The following is a 23,432-nucleotide window of genomic DNA, read 5'->3' as shown; positions in this document are numbered from 1 at the left end:
CGACCTACCAGATATTTTTCAAGGTTGAACAACCCAAATTGAATCATTGATTTAGGTAACTCCAGAATAGGTGAGCTGTGTAAATGCCCTTCATCCCTTAAAAAATAAAACAAGGAACACAGACAAATTTAACAATTTTATTAAAAATTGTACCAGTTATTAGAAAAAAAAAATCCAAGTATTAAAGTATTAAAAAGCACCAAAGAAGAAAGCACAAAGCAAATATACTGCACAGATACAAAAAGGAGCTCTGCCCAGTCACCATTGGTACAGGCAGGAGTCCTGGAGGCACACAACCAGGATAAACAAAATGCTACATTCTCACTGGGTCTCAGTCCATGGCAAAGGAGGTGTGTGCACTTCAGGACTAATCCAGACAGAAATCTCACAGGAGAGCATCGGGTTTACTTCTGCAGCAGGACAGTATCATATTCAGGTGAAAATCAGAAGTCATGGGGAAACCCTCCACTGAGAGGAAGTTTATTATTAAGTACATTGCAAATTCTAGCTCATCTTACCCTTTTTGTTTTCCAGATGACAGACTCTGAACAACTCTGAACAACTTTGTTGCTGTTTTCTTTTTTTAAATATCCCACTGAAAAACAGTCATTCAGGAAGCAGGGGGGGAAGGAGGAGAAGAAAATGTGAATCCACATTTCACAGTATTCTCATCAGTGAATTTCACCTAGAAACATGGGAGACTGTACTACACACCATGGAAGAGAACAGAAGAGAGCCATGATTATTTTAACCAAAAAATTCCAACATCTACATACCCAAACTCAAATTTAGTGGCAAGATTTTCAAATGCACCCAGTGGAAACAGACATACATATCCTGGATGTTGTTCTAAAATTTCCCTTTTACAAGCCTGACATGTATTTAAGGACATACTGACAATGTCGTCCTTCCATCACACCAATCCTTTCCCCTTTTGTCATCAAATACTCCTTTCAGGATAGTCTCATCAAAAACTGAGTTGAGGAATTTGTGATGATGCTCTCCTGGAGCCATGTCCAAAAACTGGGGAGACTCCTTTAGATTTAAGAATAACTTTATACATGCAAAATTTCCATAATAGATTTAAAAAACAGTTTAACAATCTACCCTTCCCACCCCTCTGTTCCCCAAAGGCAGCAAAAAGTCTGAAGACAGAACTGAAACATGGCTTTAAAAAACAGCCCACAGACATTAGGTTTCGCTTCCCAGAAACCAACTTCCAGCATGGGATTCGCAGGAAGAGACCCTCCTTTCTGTGGCTAAGGGGGAAGGTGAGGCACATGGAAGAAAGAAGGGGTAGGGGATGTCAGACTGCATTCAGTTCAAGAACAAACACACACACACACACACACACACACTCTCTCTCACACACACAATTACATTCCAGTGCATTTGATGTGTTTGGTCTTTTCTGCTTTTCCTGGTGGAGAAGAGCTGAGCTGTGTAACACCTGTGTGAACACATGCAAACCAAAGAAACAGAGACCACTGAAATCTTTAGGAACTGTAAAAGATTGTCCTAGGATCTTTTATCAATTCCTTGAGGTATTTCTTCTTGCTAAAACAATCAAAGGCAACAGGTAGGCATTTTTGCAAATGATCACAAATGCCAGTTTGAAAGACAGACTCTTTTGAAGGACATTATTAAAAACGTTGTTGTCAAATTATGCTAATACTCAACAGTGCTTGGTTCATGGACAGACCTCCCATTAATATGAACCAGCATTCCATGGTTCTTTTATTTATGATCCCGCAGTAAATACTGCTGGTAAAACAAGGCAAAACCTCCACAAATCTGCATTCTTGTTTGATTCTAGCACATACGTTGAGTGCTTTTCCTATTTTTCCCGTTAAAAATACCCTCAATATCACACCATTCAGCATGTCACAGTCTCACCATTCCCACAGCTTCAGCAGAGATATGGGTCAGGACCAGCAGTGGAAGGGTGGAATTCATTGTACAGTTGATAGGGTCACATTGTAATAACTGCCTCAAGTAATTTTGCTTTTTCTTTAAAAACAAAACAAAACAAAACAACCTTTCTTCCTAGTCTACTAATAGATAGGATCTGCTGTTTCCCAGAAGAGTGCCAAGTGCCACACCAAATGAAGTTCCACCTTGGGTACAGCTCCAGTGACTGCTATGGAGCAACTCCAGGACTGTAGTAACTTCACATACGCACATTGTCTATACCTTTAATCCAGGCTTCAGGGGACAAAATAAACAGGCAGTAGAAAGAGAGATGTCTTTGCAATCACACTTTCTACGCCAAGAAAGACTGGGCTCCTCGCCTCTATTTCCTTGCTATACACAGCTCCAAAACAAAGGCTGACAAGGAAGTTTCTTTCAGGACTCCTCAAACAAGAGTTCAGCCAACCAATATTTATTAACAAGCTATTTAAACTGAAATATGTGATCAGTTATGCAGGAATTCAATGCTACCAGGGATCATCAGCACCTTGAGAGAAGGCTGCAACCCTACACAGATCCAGCAGCAGCCCTTTCCACGCAATTTCATCCTCTCCCCTTCCTTTTTTGTATCCTATTTGCAGCAGTTTGCAGCTATCCCTGGGCAGTCACTTTGTGATTACTGGCTCAGCTTTCAAGAATTGCAGGAAACAAAAGTAAAGCTAGCTATTCCCTACTAGCACCAGGCTTTCTGGATCCTAGGATGGGCAGGTTACAAGATATTCAAAAGAGTAGGAAGCTGAGAAGGGATAGGAAGAACTCCATACCTCAGGGAAGGAGGGAATGTTTCTGAAGCCATTTTGGAGATCTGGGAAGTAAGATATTTAAAGGCTGCTGGCACCATCAGCAGCAGCTCAAATTGTTCTTAAGAACTGCTCATTAAAAACAGGGTTTTAGGAGAAAGATCCAACTCTTCTTTCTAATTGTTCGACTCTAGTTTTACCGCACAGAGAGAAACAGTGTCCCGTTCTTTACACCAGAACAAACTCATAACTAAAAACCTGAGCATAATCCTTCAGCAACAGGATTTAAACCATGTTCTTTGGAACCATTTCTCCAAATAATCAACATATGTCCCTGGCCACACTGAAGTAGCTACTCTGCAGGCAAGATCTCCCCAGCAGGCATTCAAGGGGCCTTACAAACATAGAATGGGTGACACATACATGAGTGCTGTGCATCCATGTGTTTGTTGATAAATGTGTGAAACCTTCCCACTATTTCCCCAAGTAGGTGAGACTTTAAGTATGAAGTACTTGCTTTTCCCTAAGCGAATAACCAGTCTGCCTCTCCAAATCTACGTGAAGCAAAGTAAGACTTTTGGGTTGACAGAGCATATTTCCTTTCTCTGGGATATGCAGATATGGAATATAATTAAAATATATTATCAGTGGTTGTAAATCTCTGGCACCAGTAACCAACATGCATATTGCAGGAAGTCGGCCTTTGTCTAGCATTAGCTCTATGTCTCCAATGAAGTATTGTTGTTCAAGGAGCTTTTGAGACCCTGGCATGACCAATTTTGATAAGTCTGTTGTTGCAGTGGGAAATACGGACTGGCAAAGATGTGTCTTTCCCTGAGCCAAATGACTTTATTGAGGCCAGCAGCCTGACTGAGGAACCATTTCAGGTACTTGTTTCTCCATGTTAAGAAGAATCTCATCCTAGATAAATTGATCAGGTCTCAACACTAGAAAGTGGCAGTACGAGATTTATATTTCCAGATTATGCATTCAGAGGACAGGCCTTATTGGCCTGTTTGGCCGTCAAGTCAAGGCAGAGGGAAAGGAGAAAGCTCACAATGTTTTTTTTTAATGTCAGAAGCAGTTGCTGAATTTTTCATAGTTTGAAGGGCTGTTATGATATAGCATTGACTGTTCCTGATAAAAGGGTCTTGGCAAGCAGAGGGAAACGCAAGCATCATATTCAAGCGCATGCCACACAGGGAGGCATCATTGTTGCATTGCTTCCTGAGCCTCTGCACTTCCACTTCTGCCTATTAAAGAGCTTCTTATTTAAGAGTCTTCTCCTTAACATTCAGCTCCTTGGGGTCCCCAGTTTCGTCTGTGCTCGCACTACACCTCAGGCTTTCCCCACCATTTAAGCCCTCTTTCTCCAATGACCAGCGTTTACATCAAGCAGACTGTGCAAAGCAAAGTATGGAAAGCCTGGTCTCTGGCAGCATGGGCAGAGAGCAGCTTCCATCCTGCTGCAGCATAGTCAGCAACAGCTATCACTTAGATCACTCTGGGTAACTCTGTAGTGCACATGCTTAAAGAAACAACACAAAACCAAAAACAATCCCCCCTCCTAAAAAAAACTCCCACCCTCCCCTCTCCATAACACCCACCCCCAAAAATATTACTTGAGATTCATTTATATGAATTATTAACCATCATGGACAGACATATTACTCTAGCTCTAGCTAGAAAAATAACACAAAAGGAGAAAAAAAAAGCTTTTCTCACATAAACCCTCTTATGTTTCAAGAGAGTGACTGTGAATATATGAGGGTGAAAAAGGCTTGGGAACCTCTTTCAGGGAGCTAAAGTACATTTTGCCACAGCAGAGCAGGATGAAAATCAAAGAGAATGGGGCCGGGAGAAAGCAAAAAGGTCCAAATTTAAATCTGTTCAGCAAACTGTTACCAGACATTACAGTGCAATGATGAGATTACACAAATACCAGAGAAAGCAGGAATTAGAGACAAATATGCAAAGAGGGGTGGAGAAGGAAAGCATATGTGCAAGTAAACTACTCTTCCGTACAGTAATGCGTATTTTTCAGAGTGGATCAAGAGCAGAAGAATTTCTCAACACCTGCAGCTGATGTTTCTAACACGACTGAAGAGCAATTCTCTGGACAGCTCTTCCTCATGCTGGTTGTATAATTTGAGACCTACAACAAGGTGCAGTGGCAATATGGAAATTTTCACAAAATATAAGAAGGTCTGTATTGCTTCTCTGTTCATGCTTTACCCTAGTTGTCACTGGGTCTGTGAATTAAGTATATTTAAGGCTACAGAGAAGTAGCCATCAATATTTAAGGCTACTTCCTCTTGGTAGGGTAGTTTCTCTGTGCTGGTCCAATAGTGTCAGCCATACGGACAAACCTTTGAGTGCATACAAACTGGGAATTGATAAAAGATCTCCCTCGAAATAACATCACTGCTGCTAGTCAGTATATGCTCACAGCAGCCCCCAAACACAACACACTAGAGTAATGGACAGACTGCTTGTACAGTGTACATATCAGACTAGATGCTAATTAATTTCCCTGTCAAATCCTGAAGCAAAATTATTGGATGCCTGGGATCTAAGCCTTCCTGACCAACCACATTATAGTAAGAGAAAAGAAAACCAAAATAAAATAAACATCAATCATAAAACTACTAAAAACATATACATTAGCATTGTAGAAGAATGACAGTTGTGCCATATTTCATGGGTTTTGGCTTCCTGCTGGCTCTGGACACTGAGAACACTGAACTGAAAGCAAGCAGTGGCAGAAGCTAATAGCCACCAGCAACCCCAAGAAGGTTTCTTTTTCAGATTGTTCCACTGAAATTTTTTTTTTAATGGCAATGACAAAGAACAACTTCTTGTGAGAGAAGTATAAATGGTGCCCAATGGAATGGCTGAAGAGGTCAGATTTCTTTGTGATTTTCTCTCACACAAGGTGCAATGAAATAAACAGTAACCAATGAATAAAGCAAGTAACCTGATGGATCCAAGCTACTTGAATGTTTTTCATTACTAAAAATGCGGAGGAATTGAGCGTCTCTGCTCTGGAAGATACCCAAAGTATGTTTAGTCATCAATCCCAGGCATCATTTTTAACTAGCAGCCAAAATGACACTCCTGCACTCTACCATCCACTACTACACAGGGCAGAGGAAGCCGTCAGTCTAATACCTGCCTCCCTTGCACAGAGGTCACCGGTGCGGGGAACCAGCAGCAAGCTTTACCAAACACACCCACATTCTGGCTTTCCTTCAACAGTGTTGGACAAGAGCTCCCTGCCTCGCGAGGCAGGCAGCAGCAAAGAAGAGTCCGTAAAAACACCCAGACTTGAAGACGAGTATCAGAAAGTCAGAGTCCTCACATCCGGCCGGCGGTGTGCAATGTCTCGCCCCCGAACCAGTGTTTGTTCAGTGCTCCCTGCAGACTGGATGTGGCCTGAAACAGGCGGGCGAAGCTCACCTCTGCCCAGTGTGGTTCCTGTTCACCTCCGTGTTTAAGGCCAAGTTGTGTAGGAAGAGAAAAAGCTGCCACCACACTTGATTTCTGTTCTGCTGATGCTGTAGAGAAGAACAGTTAAAGCAAGGTTATTTATATTTCTAAAATTGCAACATACCACTTCTCTTTTCCAATAACAACTCAGTTACACTTTTCAAGAGCAGACACTTTAATCCCATCAGCATAACAAGGGGGTGCAGCGAGGGATGAGGGGAAAGAGGGAAATGATAAGTTCTCCAGAAATAATTGTAGCTCTAACATTACAAAAAGAAAAGAGCAGACCCTTTATGCATTGTGCACAAGAGGATTAAACTTTTTTTTTTGCTTGTAGGATTTCGCAGAGTTTAGCCAAGTGCTGTTTTTAATCAGATTGGCTTCTGAGCCTTTCAAAAGCCCCAGCTGCATGAACAAACAACCTTTTTTTTTTTTTTTTTAAAAAAAAAGCCCCCCTTCACCCCGAAAGTAAAAAAAAAAGAAAAAATATAACTGGTGATCCATCTGTAAGTGATTTGACACCGTGAAGGTCAAAGGGTTAATCTTCAATTTAAACCACACTGCTGAGACAGCAAAACTCTGATTTCATCTAGTACAAGAAAACACATTCGTGCACACACACACTCCCCCACCCTCCCCCCCACCACATTTTCCTTCCCAGCATCTCCAAGATAATACTGCCCTTTTTATAGCCACTTTTGACAGTAAGCCATAAATAATCAGCCTTGGAGCCCTTTCCTACTGACTGGAGCCAATTAAACCTTAAGCAAGAACATACTTGAAAACACACAAAAAACCAAAACCAAGAGGTTATTTCAGGTCCCATTGTCAAGGAAGAAACATGGGAGTTGAGTTTCAGGGGGACACCAGACTACATAATGCAGCTTTGGGACAGGGACGCTGTTCCTCCTTTTGTTATATGTAATCACTCCTGCAAAACTGGCTCCGATTATACCCCCACCTTCCTGCACTTTAATGGCATCTCATACAAACAGGTGGGTTTCTCTTTACATTGCCCAGTCTGGGATACTATTTCACCTCAATAATCGACTCTCTATTAGAAGTCAGTCTTCATTTTCTCATCCAGAATTCCATATTTGCTAAGCAGGCATGATCATTTCTGGAAAACAAAACAAACCAGCCCAAATCTCCACCCCCTACCCCCTCCCCAATCCCCAACAGATGAGGAAACAGAAGACTGGCTTCCCACAACTTTGCCTCAGTACACAGGAGTTCATAAAAGAGCACTGAAGCACGTTATATGAACAAGATGTTTCAACTCAAATTAGCCCAACAGGGCAGAACACAGTTGCAAGGCATTTTTTACATAATCACAAATAAGAGAGTTGCAACTGGAGTTGGTGTATTGGAGATGTGTCAATACACAGCTCTTCAAAGCCCTTCCAGATAGCCATTAAATTATGTTCACATTCCAGTGTGAGTAGATTTGTGCCATTTGAATCACAAGCACACACAAAACAGGCTTCCAGAAAACCTATGTTCATCTTGCATCTTCACGGTGGGTCATTATTCTTCCCTCAAGACTTAACAAGACGAAGAAATGGATTTGGAAGAGTTCACACAGATCCCACCACACATTTCAAGAGCACTGTGTTTGTAGCATAACCCGTAGGCAGCGGCTCTAGAGCCTGCTATTATTTATTTCACAGTAACTAGTCCTGGGTTTGGTCCTTACTGATTGCACAGGCTAGGTTTACAGGTGAAAACAATACTTTATAAACTGTCGTGTAGGGTTGGGTTAAAAAACACTAATTTGGTCTCAAAAAGCAAGATGGTTTTTGTTTTGTTACTTGCATCTTGACCAGGTTTGCCCTTCCTCATCAAACTCCAGAGATTCTTCTCACCCTCCTCCATACAGCCACAGTCCTAAAACTGCTCAAATGTGCACAGGGAACCACAGCATCTCCATGACATCTAGAAACCATGTTTTTATGAAGTTATTGCAGCTTAGGCAGATTCCTTAAACAGAGATCTTTGGGTTAGACATCAACGAAGTGGCATACAAGACCAAAGTTGTCTTCTGCAGTTTCCACAAGCAAGGAACTATGCTAGGAGAGCATAGTAGACAAACATATTGCAGATGCTCTGGAGACAATCTGCTTTGTTAGATTATTTTATTATATTGGCAGCCAAGGGGGTAAAAAATTGTTAAAATTTGATACAGAAATCCTAAGCTTGAAATACATCTCAGCTTCATTGGTGGAACCTCTCTCTAATGGAAACTCTCATGGAATTTTATAAAGTGGGTTAATTTGGGGGAACACAAGAGGAGTGCTGATCTGGCATGTACAGTTTTACTATTTTACACAGTTGGGAGGATAAGCACAGGTAAGAACCCCATATTAATGTCCTCTTTCATGTAGGAGGCTGGTTTGTGCTTCTCATACAATAACAGGTTTCTAATCATTCTGGCTCCTCAATTTTTGTGCCTCACCTTTGGAGAAAAGGATTACCTGCTCTTTCCAGTGATAGGTAAAGGAGGGCATGTTCTGAAAAAAACAGCAGAAGGACTGAGCTCACATGCTTCTTTTTTTTTTTTTAAAGGGGGGAACTTTTTGAGGGAGGTGTTGAGTTTTGGTTTTATTCGGTAAATAAGAGTTTCAGAACTGTACTTTATGATGGCTTACAGACCTGCAACAGAATCAGTGGAATGTGATAAAACAAATACTGAAAAAAACTCTAATATGTATTTTAGTTTATATTCTATTATGTTTATTTCACTGCCTCTTGAAGTCACTTTTTGGTAGACCACTTTTGTCCTTTTCCAATTAAAACTGTCTCCCGTATTTGCCTAATACACTCAAGGAGATTTCCATGCAAGAGCAGAATAGGAAGCATTTTACCCTTGGTTCCCCTTGCTTATAAGAAGCATAACATCTCAAATAACTTTTTAAAGAATGTTAACACCATTTTATTTTGAAGTAAATAAATAGAGCACTACGTTGAGGGCAGCTTTCCAGGTCTTATTCCTAGACCTAGGGCTTGCTTGTATTTCCCTAGGTCTGTATTCAGCCAGCATTTTCTTCCATGGTGGTGTGGTCCCACACACACACTTTCACTGGCCCATGTACTGCAGCAACCCGCTCACACTGTCCTCTCACCACAGCAGTGCTGGAAAGTGAACTAGAGCAGCACAGTGATCAAAGCCAGAACTAATCTGATAACGAAGTTGCCCTTAGTGTTTAACAGGTCTTTCTACACTATCTGATCCATGGCATTGTGTAGTCAGACTGGGGCTTGTGCCAGGACAACAGAAAGATGATGACCTGTGAAGAGGAGCAAACTGGGACTAGCTGCTTCAGGAGCAAGCCTAGCTAATGGGGTTTGGAGTTATAGCTTCACTTCTGGGCTGATCTGCTTTCTGTGATACTAATTCAGCATGGGACAAGAGCCACAGAACGGAACGGCAGGTATTATTTGCAGTAAACAATTTATGGAATGAACTAAAAAACGTCCTTTTCACAAGTTTCTGTGTCTTTTCCCCCAGATATGCTTCAGCCAAGACCAAAATTCTTAAATATTTCAAGATTGAGTGGTTTTTGGTGGGGTATAATTTAGCTGTCAGGATGGACAGAAAACCTGGAAGAGTGATTCAATGAATTTGGCATATATTTTTTTAAAATGCGATATGTTTTGGGACATTTTGCAAAGATTCATAACTACTGCGACACTGGTGACAATTTCTCTAAGCTTTACCAGGCTGATTTGCCCTTTATCAAAATAACTCAATCCTCAGTGTCACTACTGCAAAAAAATACCAGGGATGAACGCTTTGCCACCTCCATGTGGGAGCAGCAAAATAACCCTTTTGAGGCTTCTTTCCCAAGAAGGAATGAAGCCCCTTTTGCCCTCTATACTAACTAACTAATGAGGAGTAGACTTGTGAATACAGTAAGTCAACACAAAGCTGGAAACACATAAAACCATTTCCTATTGCAGCTGCTGCTTTATAAAGGGGATATCCTTAAGAGACTGTCTGTCTGAAATGTTAGCATGAATGCTTCAATGAGTCACAAGGAAAGGCCATTTTACAGGAAAAGTGTCCTCTGCAGCAACAGTACATTAGTGAAGCCTCTTCCATGAACTGTGCTGAACCAAAAGCCAGACTACTTGTAAACAAACACAAAAAAAACTATGCAAGACTTTTACTGGAAACAAATGAAAGAGGAACATGACTGACCCGACACTTATTCCTTCCCCCATAATTAATTCCTAATACGTTTCACACTGTAAGCATACAGATACGTATCTGGCAAATAGCACCCCAGACGTCAAAACCTTTTGTACTCCTACCAAGCCCTTGCACAGGGTGATCAAAGGGAAGACCAGGACAGGTGATGCACTTCAAAGAAAATGCTGTCCCTTTGACACAGCTCCTTGAATCCATGAGCATAAATGTTTAACATATTAATAAGACTCATTTTTACACTTGATATACACGTGCCATTAACATCCCTGTTTAAAAAAGTAAATATGCTTGTCATATACACATGTTGTATGTGGGTCTGTCTGGTACACTCTGCCTACCCTCTTGATCTCATGGGCAGCTTCTGACTTTGCTTCATAGCTTCCAGACAACCAAGGGTCATATTCTGATCCCATCCTAACTAGAAGGATTAATATGGCATATGTGTACCTAAAAACATTATTCTTCCTTTAATGACTAATACAAGTATTAGCAACAAGTTGTTGGGATTGTATTTATTCACTGAATACAAAAATACTTGCACACCAGGAGCAGTTGCTGACTCATCGCTGAAGGCTGTTTTGGCTGCCAGGTGGCTGGAGGCATATTGTGCTACCACAAAATATGCTTTAGCTTAGACTAGAAAGTCACGGTCCCCAAGGCAACAGAGGTTACAGAAGGTGTCCCCTACTGGAGAGAGAAATGCAGGCCATTGGAAGTCAAATACAAATCTTTCCAGCTGTGATTCCTAATGACCAAAGTATAATGCATGTGTAGAACCAGCAGAGGAAAAAAGGAGGCAGTAACAGAGGAAAAAAATGAAAGAGGAGCTCAGACACATGGTTTCTCATGGTGACACAACAAAGAGGATGAGAGACCTTCCTCGGGAAACTTCATCCTTCTGTCTTACGACTCTTACACGGGACTAAACTTGTAGTAAAAGGAAGCATCATCTCAAGTACTGTTGCTTTTCTCATGAACCTCCATCAGGCTTTGCAACAAGATACACGTGTGTTTATGGAGAGAGGACAGACAGTACTGGGCAGGCAGGGGACCCCCAAACCCGTGCATGGGTTGTCCAGCCCAAGCATGGGAGACGGCACGGACTGAGGCGCTGGGTGTGAGCAGCAAACAGCGGCGGCTGTCGCCCCAAACCTGCTGCGGGCGCAGCTGCGCAGGTGAGCCCTTTCTCAGCTTTCTCGTAGTTTAAAAACAAACACGCAGCCACTCGCGCCTTCCTCTCCAGCGCGGGCAGGAAGGGGAAGCAGACAGCCGCCATGGCAACAGCCAGCTGACGGCAACCTGGGAAGGGCAACCACCGGCCACCGCGTTCCCAGGCCCCCGGCCTTCCCCTCCTTCCCCATCCCGAGGGGCACGCTGGCTTATTTTCCACAATATTTCCATAAAGATCCCGCATTTCCACAGAGCTGCACGTGATACCGCTCTGTACCTGTGGCACGGGGTCCGGCACTGTTCCCCCCCATGCTTTGGACGGGTGTGTGTGAGGGTGCTGGAAGAGATGCCCAGGAGAGGACACCCCAGGCTGCCCAGCCACGGCCGGCACGGCAAGAGTTGTCGAGCCTTGTAAGGGTTCATTGACTGAACCTGCGTGTGATGGGGCAGAGCTGTTCCACAGCACCCGGTGTTCCCCGCCTGCCCTGCGCGGGCCGCGGGACCCGCTGCCCTGCGTTTGGCACCCGTTCCTTCACCAGCAGAAGGGAGGTGCTCCCAAAACTGCTCAGTGCTGCGGAGACCCCCCCTAGTGATTAAAGTCTGCCTCGGGGTTTGCTTAAAATAACACTTTAAAAGTTTTTACAGGAAAAATATCCTGGCGCGGAGGGGAAGGGGTGGGCGCGGGGCCGCGGGGAGGCGGCGGGAGGGCAGGTGCAGGGCTGGAGCCTGCGGGCAGCGCAAACTCTCGTCAGCAGCGCCGATGAGTCAGAGGCTAAATTTAGCCGGCGATATAAACACAGCCGCCGAGCGCAAACACGGCCCGGCCGGGCCCTCGCACGCACCGCCTGCTCCTCCTCGCCCGCCCGCCGGCTCCGCTGGCCCTCGGGGCGCTCCAGCCACATTGCCAGCACCCCTCAGGTCTGGCTCCCGTCACGGAAAACCGAACTGGGGTTAATGGCAGTTGCCTCACTGCTTGTTTTTGGATCGCTACTTTTTCTGCCGTGGTCCGGTCCTTGGAAAGATTCCTTTGCAATTGGCGAGGCAGCTACTGACGAGAAACAAACAAACAAACAAGCAAAAACAACATCCAAACGGAGACTGTAAAAGGCTGGCAGGACATTCCTCCTCAGTGGCTTGAAACAAAGGAGAACTCTGCATTTGGGCACTTGGTTTCTTGCCTTTCCACCATAAAATTTAATTGAGTAAAGTACAAACATGTACACTCCTCACCGTAAATAATCAATCCAAGTATCTCATTATCCCACTCAGAGATGGCACTATCTTAATAAGATCAACCAACCTAGGCGGAGGACTGGAGGCAGAACAACTAGGTTCTTGCTATCAGCAATTCTTGCATGATCTCAGTCAAGTTATAACCTGCATTTTCTACTCTCCCACAATAAAAAATAAGTGGGGTATAACCACAATTATTTCTTAATTGAAAAATAATTTCTCAGCTGTCACACTGCTACAAGCAAAAAGCATGTTACCACTGTCACAGTGCTGCAAGAGCTGAGGAAATCCAGAAGAACCTGCAGAGACCAAAGGGGTTGTACAGGAGAGACAGCAGCACTGAACACTGATATTAGAAATACTGCAGAACAATTCACCTGTATTGTCTCAAAGAACTGTTTTGTGTTCTTTATTGTGGGCAGTCTTGGTCTTTTGAGGTTGTGGCCCCACTGCCTCAAGACAGTCCTGTGTCCGGTGGGATTCACGGCACACAGCTGCACAGAGCTTGCACAGCTCTGCTGCCATCCATCCCTTATCCTCTACCAAGCTTCTCTACCAGAGCTAAGCAGGAAGTTTTGCTTTTAAACATTATATCCTATTTTAAGCAGGAACATAGATGTAATATATTTAAATCTTTTGTTAGCTGAAAGCATAGAGGAGGATAGATTAGGATGATGTAGAAGTTTTGTGGTTTTTAGTAAACTGATATAAAACGATCGTCTGTGACTTGCATTAAGAGTTTGTATAGCCCAGCCTCCAGCAGCATGGCTGCCTGAGGAAAAGCTAAGGGCAAGTACATGCAATAGCTTCCACTAGTACTCTCAGCATCTAACTAGTTTGAGCTTAGGACTTCCTGAGTCAGATCTGGTTTCTGTTTACTTAATGTCTGCTTCAATGGCGATAAACTTGTCTCAATTCCCCTTGAACCCAGATAAAGCACTGGGATGCACAATATGCCTTGACAAGGAGCTCCACAGCTTTCACCTGTTGCATGAAAAATTACCTCATTTTCTTTGAGCTGGCTTCCACTAGTCTGACTTGATTTTGCCTAGTTCTTGTACTGGGAGAAATTAGTCTATTCATCTCCTTCATGTCACTTTTGATTTCTGTTTAATATTGCTTCCCTCTTGGTTTGTATCTTTTTTTTTAGGTTTCACAGCCCTAGCCCATTTTTTCATATGGAAGTTCTATCATCCGTCTTGCCCTTCTCTGAACCTTTTCCAGTTCTGCTGCATCATTTTTGGATGAAGAAAACCAGAACTTCATGTAACATTCAAGATATGGTAGAAACATTAATTTATACAGTGGCATCATTATGTTCTTGTTCTCAGTTTCTTTTTTGACATACCAAACAATACCATTTCAGATTAGATGCAAAATGGTCCAGCAAGTTTCTGTTAACCTACATGTCAAGAATCAGCTCCATGGGCAGCAGGATTTCAAAACAGGTGCTAGGCAAGGGGGCAGCAGGTTGTTGTGTCATTTGTATGCATGGGGAAGGTACACTTTCAAACCCACCTCTTCCTTCATTGTCATTTGTTAAAATGAAAAAAAAAAAAAAAATCTAATGACATAAAACAAAAAAAAAAATCTGTCTCCACCTCTTCATATCAAATTTCTGACTCCACTGACCATAAGAATGGCCCCCTCCTTTCCTCAAACCTAGGAGGATTCCAGTTCCATAGCCCTGAAATAATTTTGTTTACATCTCAGTCTTCCCAAACTCACACCCACTCTAGCCCCTGCCCTTTAAACTGGGCTCACTCATTTCAGGAGTTCTCTCCCTCACCATGCTTGTGCATCCTCAGCTGGAGATTTGAGTCCTGCACCAGTGGGCAACGTGCAGACAGCAGAGCTGAAGAGGTGACCCACTGCTGTGCAGAGCAGCAGCAACGACCAGCCAGCAGGGAAGATCCTGAAACACACTGACCTACTCAGGAAACAAATGAACAAAAACACAGGTCTCAAAGACACTGTAGGTACAAGTGAAGTATGGAGCTGCTGGTGCTACAGGCTTCGCTGCAGGACAGTCTGAGTCTCTGCATTACATTATTAAGACACTTTTCTGAACACTTACCCTAAAATATACCATCATCATAAAGAACAGATTCCTGCAAACAATCCCATTGTATATAAAGCAACTGTTAAAAATGCCCTGAATGTCCTTAATAATTAAAAAAGCCTGATGGAGTTTGGAATAAACAATGCACATGTAGTACTGTGCACCCATTCTTTCACACCGATAAGTTTCCGACAAGCGATGCAGGCTCCCTGTTGCATAAGTAGAAGTGTCTCAGAGGAGGCCTTGATAACTCTCATGAGAGACAGAGAGGAAAAAGTATGCAAAACATAACACGTTTCACTTTCAAAGGAAAATAACATTTCCTCCTGGACATTTTCAGTGTCATTAGCTTGAGGCAAACAGGTACATGCCTAGCTGTCTGCCCACAGCCAGTGTAGATGCAGGCATTTGTGTTCCATAGGTTGCTGAACCCTGTTGCAGTGATGGTAAGACTCGTTGAACCAACTGGGGAATTTAGAGAAACTAAGTTTTCTATAGCTAGATCCACAGAGGCTTTTAAAGCATGGTCAGCATATCTAAATCAACTGCAGGATTCCTGATGTGTTGGAAAGGGACTTTGTTGTTGTTTGTAATGCACTTATTTACTCAAGAAAGCTCAGCTCTGATTCAGCATCTGGTTCTCATTGAGGCTCAGCTTTTTTTAAACTGAGCTTTCCAGATGGGTTGACTGAAGCACAAGGAGGTCAAGAGACTTGTCTGAGGTCATACAGCAAGTCAGTGGCTCTGCTTGGACCTGAGCCCAGAACTGTTCAAGGCTACCACTCCTTGGCTCTTAAAGAGACAATTTTATCCCCTGTGAACTGATCTTATCTCCATGAAGAAGAAATACGATAAAAGCAGTCCCCTCCAAGCTGCAGCCTGCTTAAAAAGAGTTATTTTATTTGGAAAAAGCTATAGTGTTCCAGTATCTCATTGGAGCCCGTCAAACTGGAGGGGTGTGATACTGATATACAGTGTCATCCACCCCACCCCTGTATAACCCCGTGCTCCTCTGGGGCAGCTTTGCTGCTGCCATCCCTGGTTGTGTACTCACATCCCATCTAACAGCCCCTCACGTCATGAAGTACACTCTCCATTCAGCACAGGTCGAAGCCCCTCCTCAAGGCCAGGAAACCCAAGTGCACTCAGGACCTGAAGCAGAGCACAAGCACTTGTTGCCACAGCTTGGACATGTAGGGTGTGGGAAGAACATCCCAGCCAGCCAACCAGCGGATCCCCTAAGCTCAGCTCTATTCTCCATAACCTCAGAGCACTCTCCTGAAGCTCAGCCACAGGCTGGGCTATAGCAGCAGTTCACAGACTCCACAGCAAAGGCACACCTGCCTCAAACCAAGGAGGAGGTGGCAGGTACTAGCTTCTCTTGCAGAAAGCATGGCTTGATTCTACCTTTGTTTTCCAGGGGCAGGGTGAAAAAATAAAATGGGGAAGTTTGCCAGACGCTATACAGCCTCAATCTAGTAAGACACAGTAAAGAACTCAAGAAAACATAGATGGATCTCACATGTCATTCTGCAGAGCCCTTGCAGTCTAGATCAACCTGTAGCAGGCTCTGCTACTTAGGAACACAGAGCATTGCTCAAGTCTTCTTACAATAAATTCAGCATCTTAAGGAGATGAAAGACATGGAGTTCTAGGCAATGTTGTGTTATTGCTCTAGCACTGTTCTAAGGATGAAATAGCCAGGTTTTAAATTACTGTTTTCTGTTTAACATATTAATAGGAAATGAAGCTCTGAAAGTGGTGTTCATGCCAAAAGCAAGCATAGGTGCAGCCAATTTTCTTATTCTTACTAGATGCATACCCAAAAATCTTTTGTATAGCCAAGAACCACAGAATAAATACCATTTAGCTCCAGAAGTCCAGAGAAGAGATAACAGTGACCCTCTAGGGTTCCAAATGTAGGATGGGGTTAGACCATGCATGCAGTAGAGTCCAATGACAACTCAGTCATGTCAACCTCAGCAACAATTGCCTGTTCAGTTTCTCTCTCAGCCAGGGATGTACATTAACCAGGAGCCTTTGTGTCAACACAGCCTTGCTGCTGCAGCAGCAGAATGGGGGCCATACCTGAACTGCTGCAGAGTCTCACAGAACTCAAGAGCCATAAGAAGGCAGCTCTTGAGCTAGCTGGATGCATCATTCCAATGCTAAAAGCCTTTCCTAACTTCCACTGAAAGGGCACACACGTTTTTTTTTTACAGGTTCACAGATAAATGTTTTGTAGGCTCTGAAAACAGGCACAGCTTTTTGAAAACCAAACTTGCTCTCTCTCAGGACTTCACAAGACCACACTGGTGTGACTAACTTTGTGGTATTCTAAATCTGATTCAAGACACCACTCTGGAAAGTTGGTTTTGACCAAATGTTTGAGACAAGCTGGAATGGGGTTTCCAAATCAGGGATTAGTTTCACAGCAAGATAAACGACAGCCCAGTTTTCCATGCCTCAGAGACTGCCCCTTCCAAACCACAGCACACTGTGAGCTGCTCACGTGTCTCCAGGGGCAGAGCCCTGCTTCTTCTGCTAGGGGCTGGGCAGTCACTGCACACAGGACACAGGGGGTTCGTGCCAACAGCCAAAGGAAATCCTCCATGCAGGACTGGGAGGGAAGGGATTGGGCATGACAACAAAACACTCCACAGGGAACAGTGCTTTGGACACCAATATGTGGCTCAATACTCAGTTTCCCTAACAAACAAGAAAGAAGCCCTTAGCAGATCCAAATGCCAAGGCCTATCCCAGGGTCAGGCTGTGGATAACCACTGGCTGAACTACTCTGTCCTGGGGTTAAGTTTTCGAGTTGGTTTGGTTTTTGGTATTTTTTTTCCCCGCTTTGTTTTCAAATGTAAATGGCCGCAGGCCCCCGCTCCCGTCCCCTTTACAACTTGTTGCTGTTCCAGTTCAAACAAAGAGCGCGGAGCCCCTCCTCTGGCGGGCCCCGGGGGCCGGGCCGCGCCGCCCAGACCAGCACAGCCCGGCCCAGCAGAGCCCGGCCCAGCCCAGCCCAGCCCAGCCCAGCCGGACGCCTTTGTTTACTACGGCTCCACACGCCGGGCTGGCCGCCGGCCGGGGCTGCGGGAGCCCGGCCCCGCCTGCCCTAGTGGGGCCGGGGCGGGTGGGCGCTCCTGGACGTGTTTCCAAGGCACGGGCATCAGATAGGGACACTCCCCCGAGATGAAAGGGGTCAAGTTACAACCAGTTCCACCAGTTCAGTGCAGGGCTCCTCTGCCAAGTTGGTTAAACCTTCTCTTTCCTGTGAGACAGCCTGGCGAGAGAGCGGGGCCTGCAGCTAACGCTGGCGAAAAGGCGCCACCGGGGAAAACCCCATTCAACCACAAACAACACGTTAAAAATCTCGTGGTAGCTCTTTATTCCTGCAGTTTGCTAAATGACATTCATAGCCCCATCTACATTTCTACAGGCTAATCTTCCTTTTCCTTCTTTAATCCTCCACCTATTAGGAGATGGAGTCCCAGAACTTCCTCATCTCTCAGGTGACACAGAGAGGACCGAGCCCTTGCCCAGCCACAAGCCACACACTCTTGAGTAGGACAGAGATCCTCACTTACCTTTGAGATGGGCTGCAAACGATCCCAGAGTTAACAGAGGACAAACACAAGTAAGATAAACTTTCTGCCCCTTTCTGAAGTCAGAAAAATTTCTTCATATACAAGCAGATACACAACCCTCCTTGTTGGACTTGCATAGAAGTGGCAAACTGCTGCCTACTGCCAAGCCTTTGCCACCTTTGACCATCTCTCTATGGGCTGAGATTTCCATGTAATCTCTACTCAAACGGCAAGGAGAGCAAGGAAAAAAGAATCAAGAGTTCTGGGGGTAATGGTTATTTTGTTTCTTTGAACAGAAGTGTTTGGTTTTTGTTTTTGGGTTTGTTTTTTTTAAGAAAGCAAAATCAAGAATCTGGAGTGTGGTTTTCAGACCTGATGGCATCTTACAGCTGTCTTTTGTTGTGAGGAAGTTAGTCACAAGTCTGAGACACTAGCTAGGACTGTCTGACTAGTAGTTGCTTGCAAGTCTAGTATGATCTAAATATTCTTTACAACATTACATAGAACTACCGTTAGACAACAAGGAGTGTCTCCACGCTTGTTATCTGCAAGATGAGGAGCTGATATAAGCCACTGATGGCTACATGTTCCACAGAAGACGAGGTGCTGGTGGTGAGGAGCACGGAGAAGAAGGGTAAAGGCTGTAATAAAAAGCAAGAGGAAGATCCCTGGGAAAAGCCTCAAACCCCACTGCAGATGAACTGGAAGAGCTGGAATAGCAGCAGCTAACACAGAAGATCTCCCTTCCCAGGCAGTAAAGACAATCCCTCACATTCTCTTCCCTCCACCTGCCAATCTTTAGGAAGAGCAAGCAATCTAGCATAAGCAAAATCCATCAGGATACTGCTGCCATTTTATCACTGTTGGCAGTCTGCTGTCTTACACAACAGCTCACTTAGCTGATGCTTGGAGCCAGTGTTCAGAGTAGCACTCTTGGACAGGTGAACCCCCGCCTTCCCCTCCAGAGACACCCTACCCTCTGTATGTGGAGCCGGTGGAACTGGTCGGCAATGCACTGCAACTTCCGTGCAATCTGCACCTCGGCACGTGCTTCCCGCTGACCTTCCTGAGGTTCCTCTTGGAGGTGCGGATCCAACGCAAAGCCAGCTGGAGGGACATGTAAACGGTAACCAGCACTCCCTACAAAACAGATCAGAAGAGTCATTCTTCCAGTGCAAAGATTATCTTTTCTACTCAGTACACTTCACGGAGGCAAGAGCTGCACATAATCCTAAATTTTTGACTTTTAAAGTCTGGTTCCTGAAGGCCAAACAATGACTCTGTACTGTAACACAGTGCAGTAAAAGATTTGCCCAGCTTTCAAATAAACTTATATTGATTAAGCAGAGCATTGTGTTGATTCCCACAGTCAAATGAGTGGCAGGATCTTAAATTTTAATCCTTTTGTTTGTTTACAGTTCAGCCAAGTGCTGTGGTTTGGGGTTTTCTTAATGAGAGTTTTGCAGTTTTACAGGATCTTTCCCTCAAGTTGTCTCCCCTTAAAGGTAGCAGTATCTTTTCTGTCAGTCTTTTCTCAGTTTTCTGTCATTTAGTAATTTTAGTGATTTGAATTAAAGCTGAATTGGATACACAAAGCTGAGTGGTGACCCATCAGTTACTAGCAAAATACTGGATGGACATGCTACTTATTCAGCAAGTTTAACTGCAGTGAAGAGCCTAAAAGCTGTAACTTTTTGCATCTTCTCCTCTCCACTGAAAACTTCTAAGAGTTTCCACTTCCTATGTGGATGAGACAGACCATTGGTAGTCAAAAAATGTAGGCAAATTGTAGGATATGAAGTACGGTGAAGATTTAAACATCTAGCAGTAAAATCAAATGTGATAGAATAAAGCCAAAAAGAGAGAGAGGGAATATCAAAGACAGCAGAAGCAATGAGCAAGTGTCTGGTTCCTGCAGTGGATAAGCAAGGGTAAGAAAATACAAGTTGTCTTTCTTGAAGGAGTAGGACTAAAGCAAAGTAATTTCAGTCCTTTAATAAAAGGCCCTAATGAAAGAGACCTTGCTTGGTTGGGGAAGTGCTAAAGGGACAGTTTCTTTGCTGCAAAGCTAGTGACACTGGAGTGCTCTTACCATAGAAGAGTCTCCGTGGCTCTTCAGTGACTCCACAAGGCAACATAACATCCTGACTGGAAGAGGATGGGCTGAGTGTTTGAGTTGCCTTGTCCTGCTGCTCAGGATGCCTGATACCGGGACCACAGCAGTGTGTGAGGGGGAATAGTTGAAACCTCCCCAGAAGGCAGCTGTAGGACTGGTTCTGTGTGAAAAAGCCAGTTGCAGTCATCTCACCAGGCTGACCTGCAAGTCCAAAGTCATCAGAGTGAAACACGTCATCGTCCAGCCCATCCAGGCTAGAATAGTCCTCTTCCAGGTAGCTGGGGCGATCCATTGCTCCTGCAATAAAGGGACATTTGAGGAAACAGCTAAGACACAACAAGAATGTTGTCCAGGAGAGAATGCCTTCTGTTCCAACAATAAAACACAACCGATTTTACCACACTTTCCCTCTCCCCTGCTTCCCAGTGCTGTCCATCTGCATGGACAGGAGAGGTGAGTGACCTATGGTGAAGGTCAAGGCTTTGCAGAAAGTCCTCAAGTGCTGGGCCAGAGAGACACAAGCTTCACACGTGTGTAAGTCCACTCACAGCTCCAATTCCACACCTGCTCACAAGTAGAGAGCCAACCCCCAACCTCAGCACACAGAAACAGAAAAGATGTTTTAAAAAGCAACCCAAATTCTTCTAATAGCCCCATGACCAGTCAGCTTCTTTGGGGTATGCTTTGCTTTGGCCTGCCATATTTAAACTTTATGGTATGTCCCATTCACTTTTTCCCACCTATTGCTTATTGATGAAGAAAAGCTCTTGTAATCACAATGCTGCAAGGACAAATTTTTAAGAAACCCCAGTGGTTGCAAAACTTAAGTATCAAAGCCACTTCTGTGAAGCTCTCCATTACTTCTCCCTATGATGGCCAACTTTCCTTTCAACTTCTCATTTCTTCCCTCAGCTCAACTTAAGATATGTCCCAAACTTGGCAACGTAGTCACTTCCTTATCCCTCTTACCCTCAAGCCTACATGCACTGTTAGTGCAATGGTTCATCCTACTACTGAAGAAAAACATGGCTGGTGTCAGTGTTTAAAGCAGGATTTCTGTGGTTGCCACAGTAAACATTCCTGAGCTCTGTTGCAGCGCAAAACTGAACAAAGATGGTAGAGGGCGAAAACCTTCATAAACCATAAATCACTATTTCAGAGCTCTTTGCAAACATAAAGCAATTAGAAGCAGTATTACCAAAAATGCCACAAGTCCCTTTACTGTTACCTGTGCATCTAACCCAATTGGAAGACAGACTCCTAAGAGATCCATCTCCAGGATTTCCACCCAGTTCCAAACAAGGCAGTGAAATTCAACTCTTCATGTCTCTTCCTTTGCTCTGGTTTGCGAAGCATTTAACAGAATGGAAGACTAGCAAGAGGAATTTCAGGCCTGAAGGAGACATTAATAATAATTTTATAAGGATGTGTTCAGCACTACCCTTGGTGCTCCCATTTCCCCCCAGGTGAGCAGCACTCAGGACACCGGCACACTGGAGACAACAGGGCCAAGCAGGGCAAGAACTGTTTCTGCAGGGCTCTGGCTTAGGGGCACTATGTTAAGTTGCTGCATCTCAGCAGTTCGCTCAACTAAGCCACAACTCCCAAAGAAGTTTCTGTAGAGCAGAACAGGTACCAGCCCCACAGCTGGATGCAGCTCTGCTGGATGACAACAGTGGCAGAGCACTCATAACATTCTCATCCATGGCTTAAAGTAGTACAATGAAAGGAGTTATGGGCCCCAAGAGGCAGGCATGGATGATCTCCTCGCCAGCCCTTCTGCTGGATCACAGTCACCTGACAGAGAGGCAGGCGGGAATGTATTTTGTCTTTGCAGGAAAGTTTGCCAGACCGCATCTGTCAGCCTCACTGGGACACAGGGATTCCTAAAGGAAAGTGCAGCAAAGGCACAGAGCAAACCCCGAACAAAAGAGGGTTTAAAGAGCAAGAAGTTTAACTCGACCTCCTGCAATACGGTCCTTTTGTAGAGCTCTTCAGAGAATGCCGAGGCAGCGCGAAGGATGACTCGTCCTGCAACTCATTAGAACTCCTTCTACAACCTCCAAACGCAGCTCACGCTGGGAGCCACAGACACCGGACAGCTCGGGCTACGGGTCTCTGCCCGGGCAGCCCCCGCGTCTCCGGTGCCGTGCCCTACCCACGGCGCTTCCTTCCACAAGCCAGCGGCGACAGCCACGGGCCGGGGCAGCCGCACGCCCGCCCTGACAGGCGGCGGGCCGGGAGCGGAGGGAGGGCTCAGCGCACACGTGCGTGCCAGCGTCCCAAAACAAAGCTGGCCGGCCCCACTCCGCCACGGCCGGTCGCCTTTAACTCTTCCCCGCCCGGGCTCTAGCCCTGCAGATATGCCCACGGCCAACAGGTTTAACGCGGCTCCTCCGGGCAGCACCGTGGGACGAGACTCCCGAGTTCGGCGGGGCGGCCCGGGAGGGGCAGAGCTGGCTGTGGAATCAGCCATCGCCGACATCAGCGAGTCAGCTGCTTTCTCGGTGCCCACCGAGCTCACTCCTCTCCCGCACCCTCCCTCCTTCTTCCTGCTCCCCAGCAGCCGCGGGACTCCGGGCAGGACCGGCCGGGCCGGGGCTGCCCCCACGCAACCTCGTTCCCTGTCACGATCGCGCCCAGCCTCGGCACCGCCGTCACCAGCGGCCGGGCTCAGAGCGGCCGGCCCCCAGAGGCGAAGGCGCTTCCCGGGCACTCACCGAGAACCGGGACGGGCGTCCCTCGGGGACGGGGCGTCCCGGGAGGAGCCGCCGCCACCGCCGCCTCCGCACCGCCAAACTGCGGCCGGCGCCGGCGGGCGCGCCGCGAACAGCTGACGGCAGCCCCGCCC

The 23,432-nt window shown here is 45.2% G+C and overlaps 1 protein-coding gene across 6 annotated transcripts; it reads right to left on the bottom strand.

Annotated features, from left to right (window-relative positions):
* Window positions 1-123: 123 nt before the first annotated feature.
* BMF (Bcl2 modifying factor) lies at window positions 124-23,432 on the bottom strand. Of its 6 annotated transcripts, none has more exons than XM_014869452.2 (5): window positions 23,302-23,432; window positions 21,810-21,974; window positions 20,558-20,878; window positions 19,442-19,605; window positions 124-6,268 (listed from the first exon to the last, which is right to left on the bottom strand). In XM_014869452.2, the coding sequence occupies exons 3-5, from the start codon at window positions 20,871-20,873 to the stop codon at window positions 6,167-6,169; spliced, it is 582 nt and encodes a 193-aa protein (XP_014724938.1). In that variant the 5' UTR covers window positions 20,874-20,878; window positions 21,810-21,974; window positions 23,302-23,432; the 3' UTR covers window positions 124-6,166. The 6 variants fall into 6 exon arrangements, with proteins under 6 accessions (XP_014724938.1, XP_088023299.1, XP_088023300.1 ...); XM_088167173.1 differs by having other exon boundaries at window positions 20,558-20,782; window positions 23,302-23,385; XM_088167174.1 differs by lacking the exon at window positions 21,810-21,974 and having other exon boundaries at window positions 20,783-20,878; window positions 23,302-23,401.

Source organism: Sturnus vulgaris, chromosome 6, assembly GCF_052056855.1.
Source record: "Sturnus vulgaris isolate bStuVul1 chromosome 6, bStuVul1.hap1, whole genome shotgun sequence".
Lineage (NCBI taxonomy): Eukaryota > Metazoa > Chordata > Aves > Passeriformes > Sturnidae > Sturnus > Sturnus vulgaris.
Note: the sequence above shows the minus strand (reverse complement) of the source record. Positions and strands in the feature narration are given on the sequence as shown.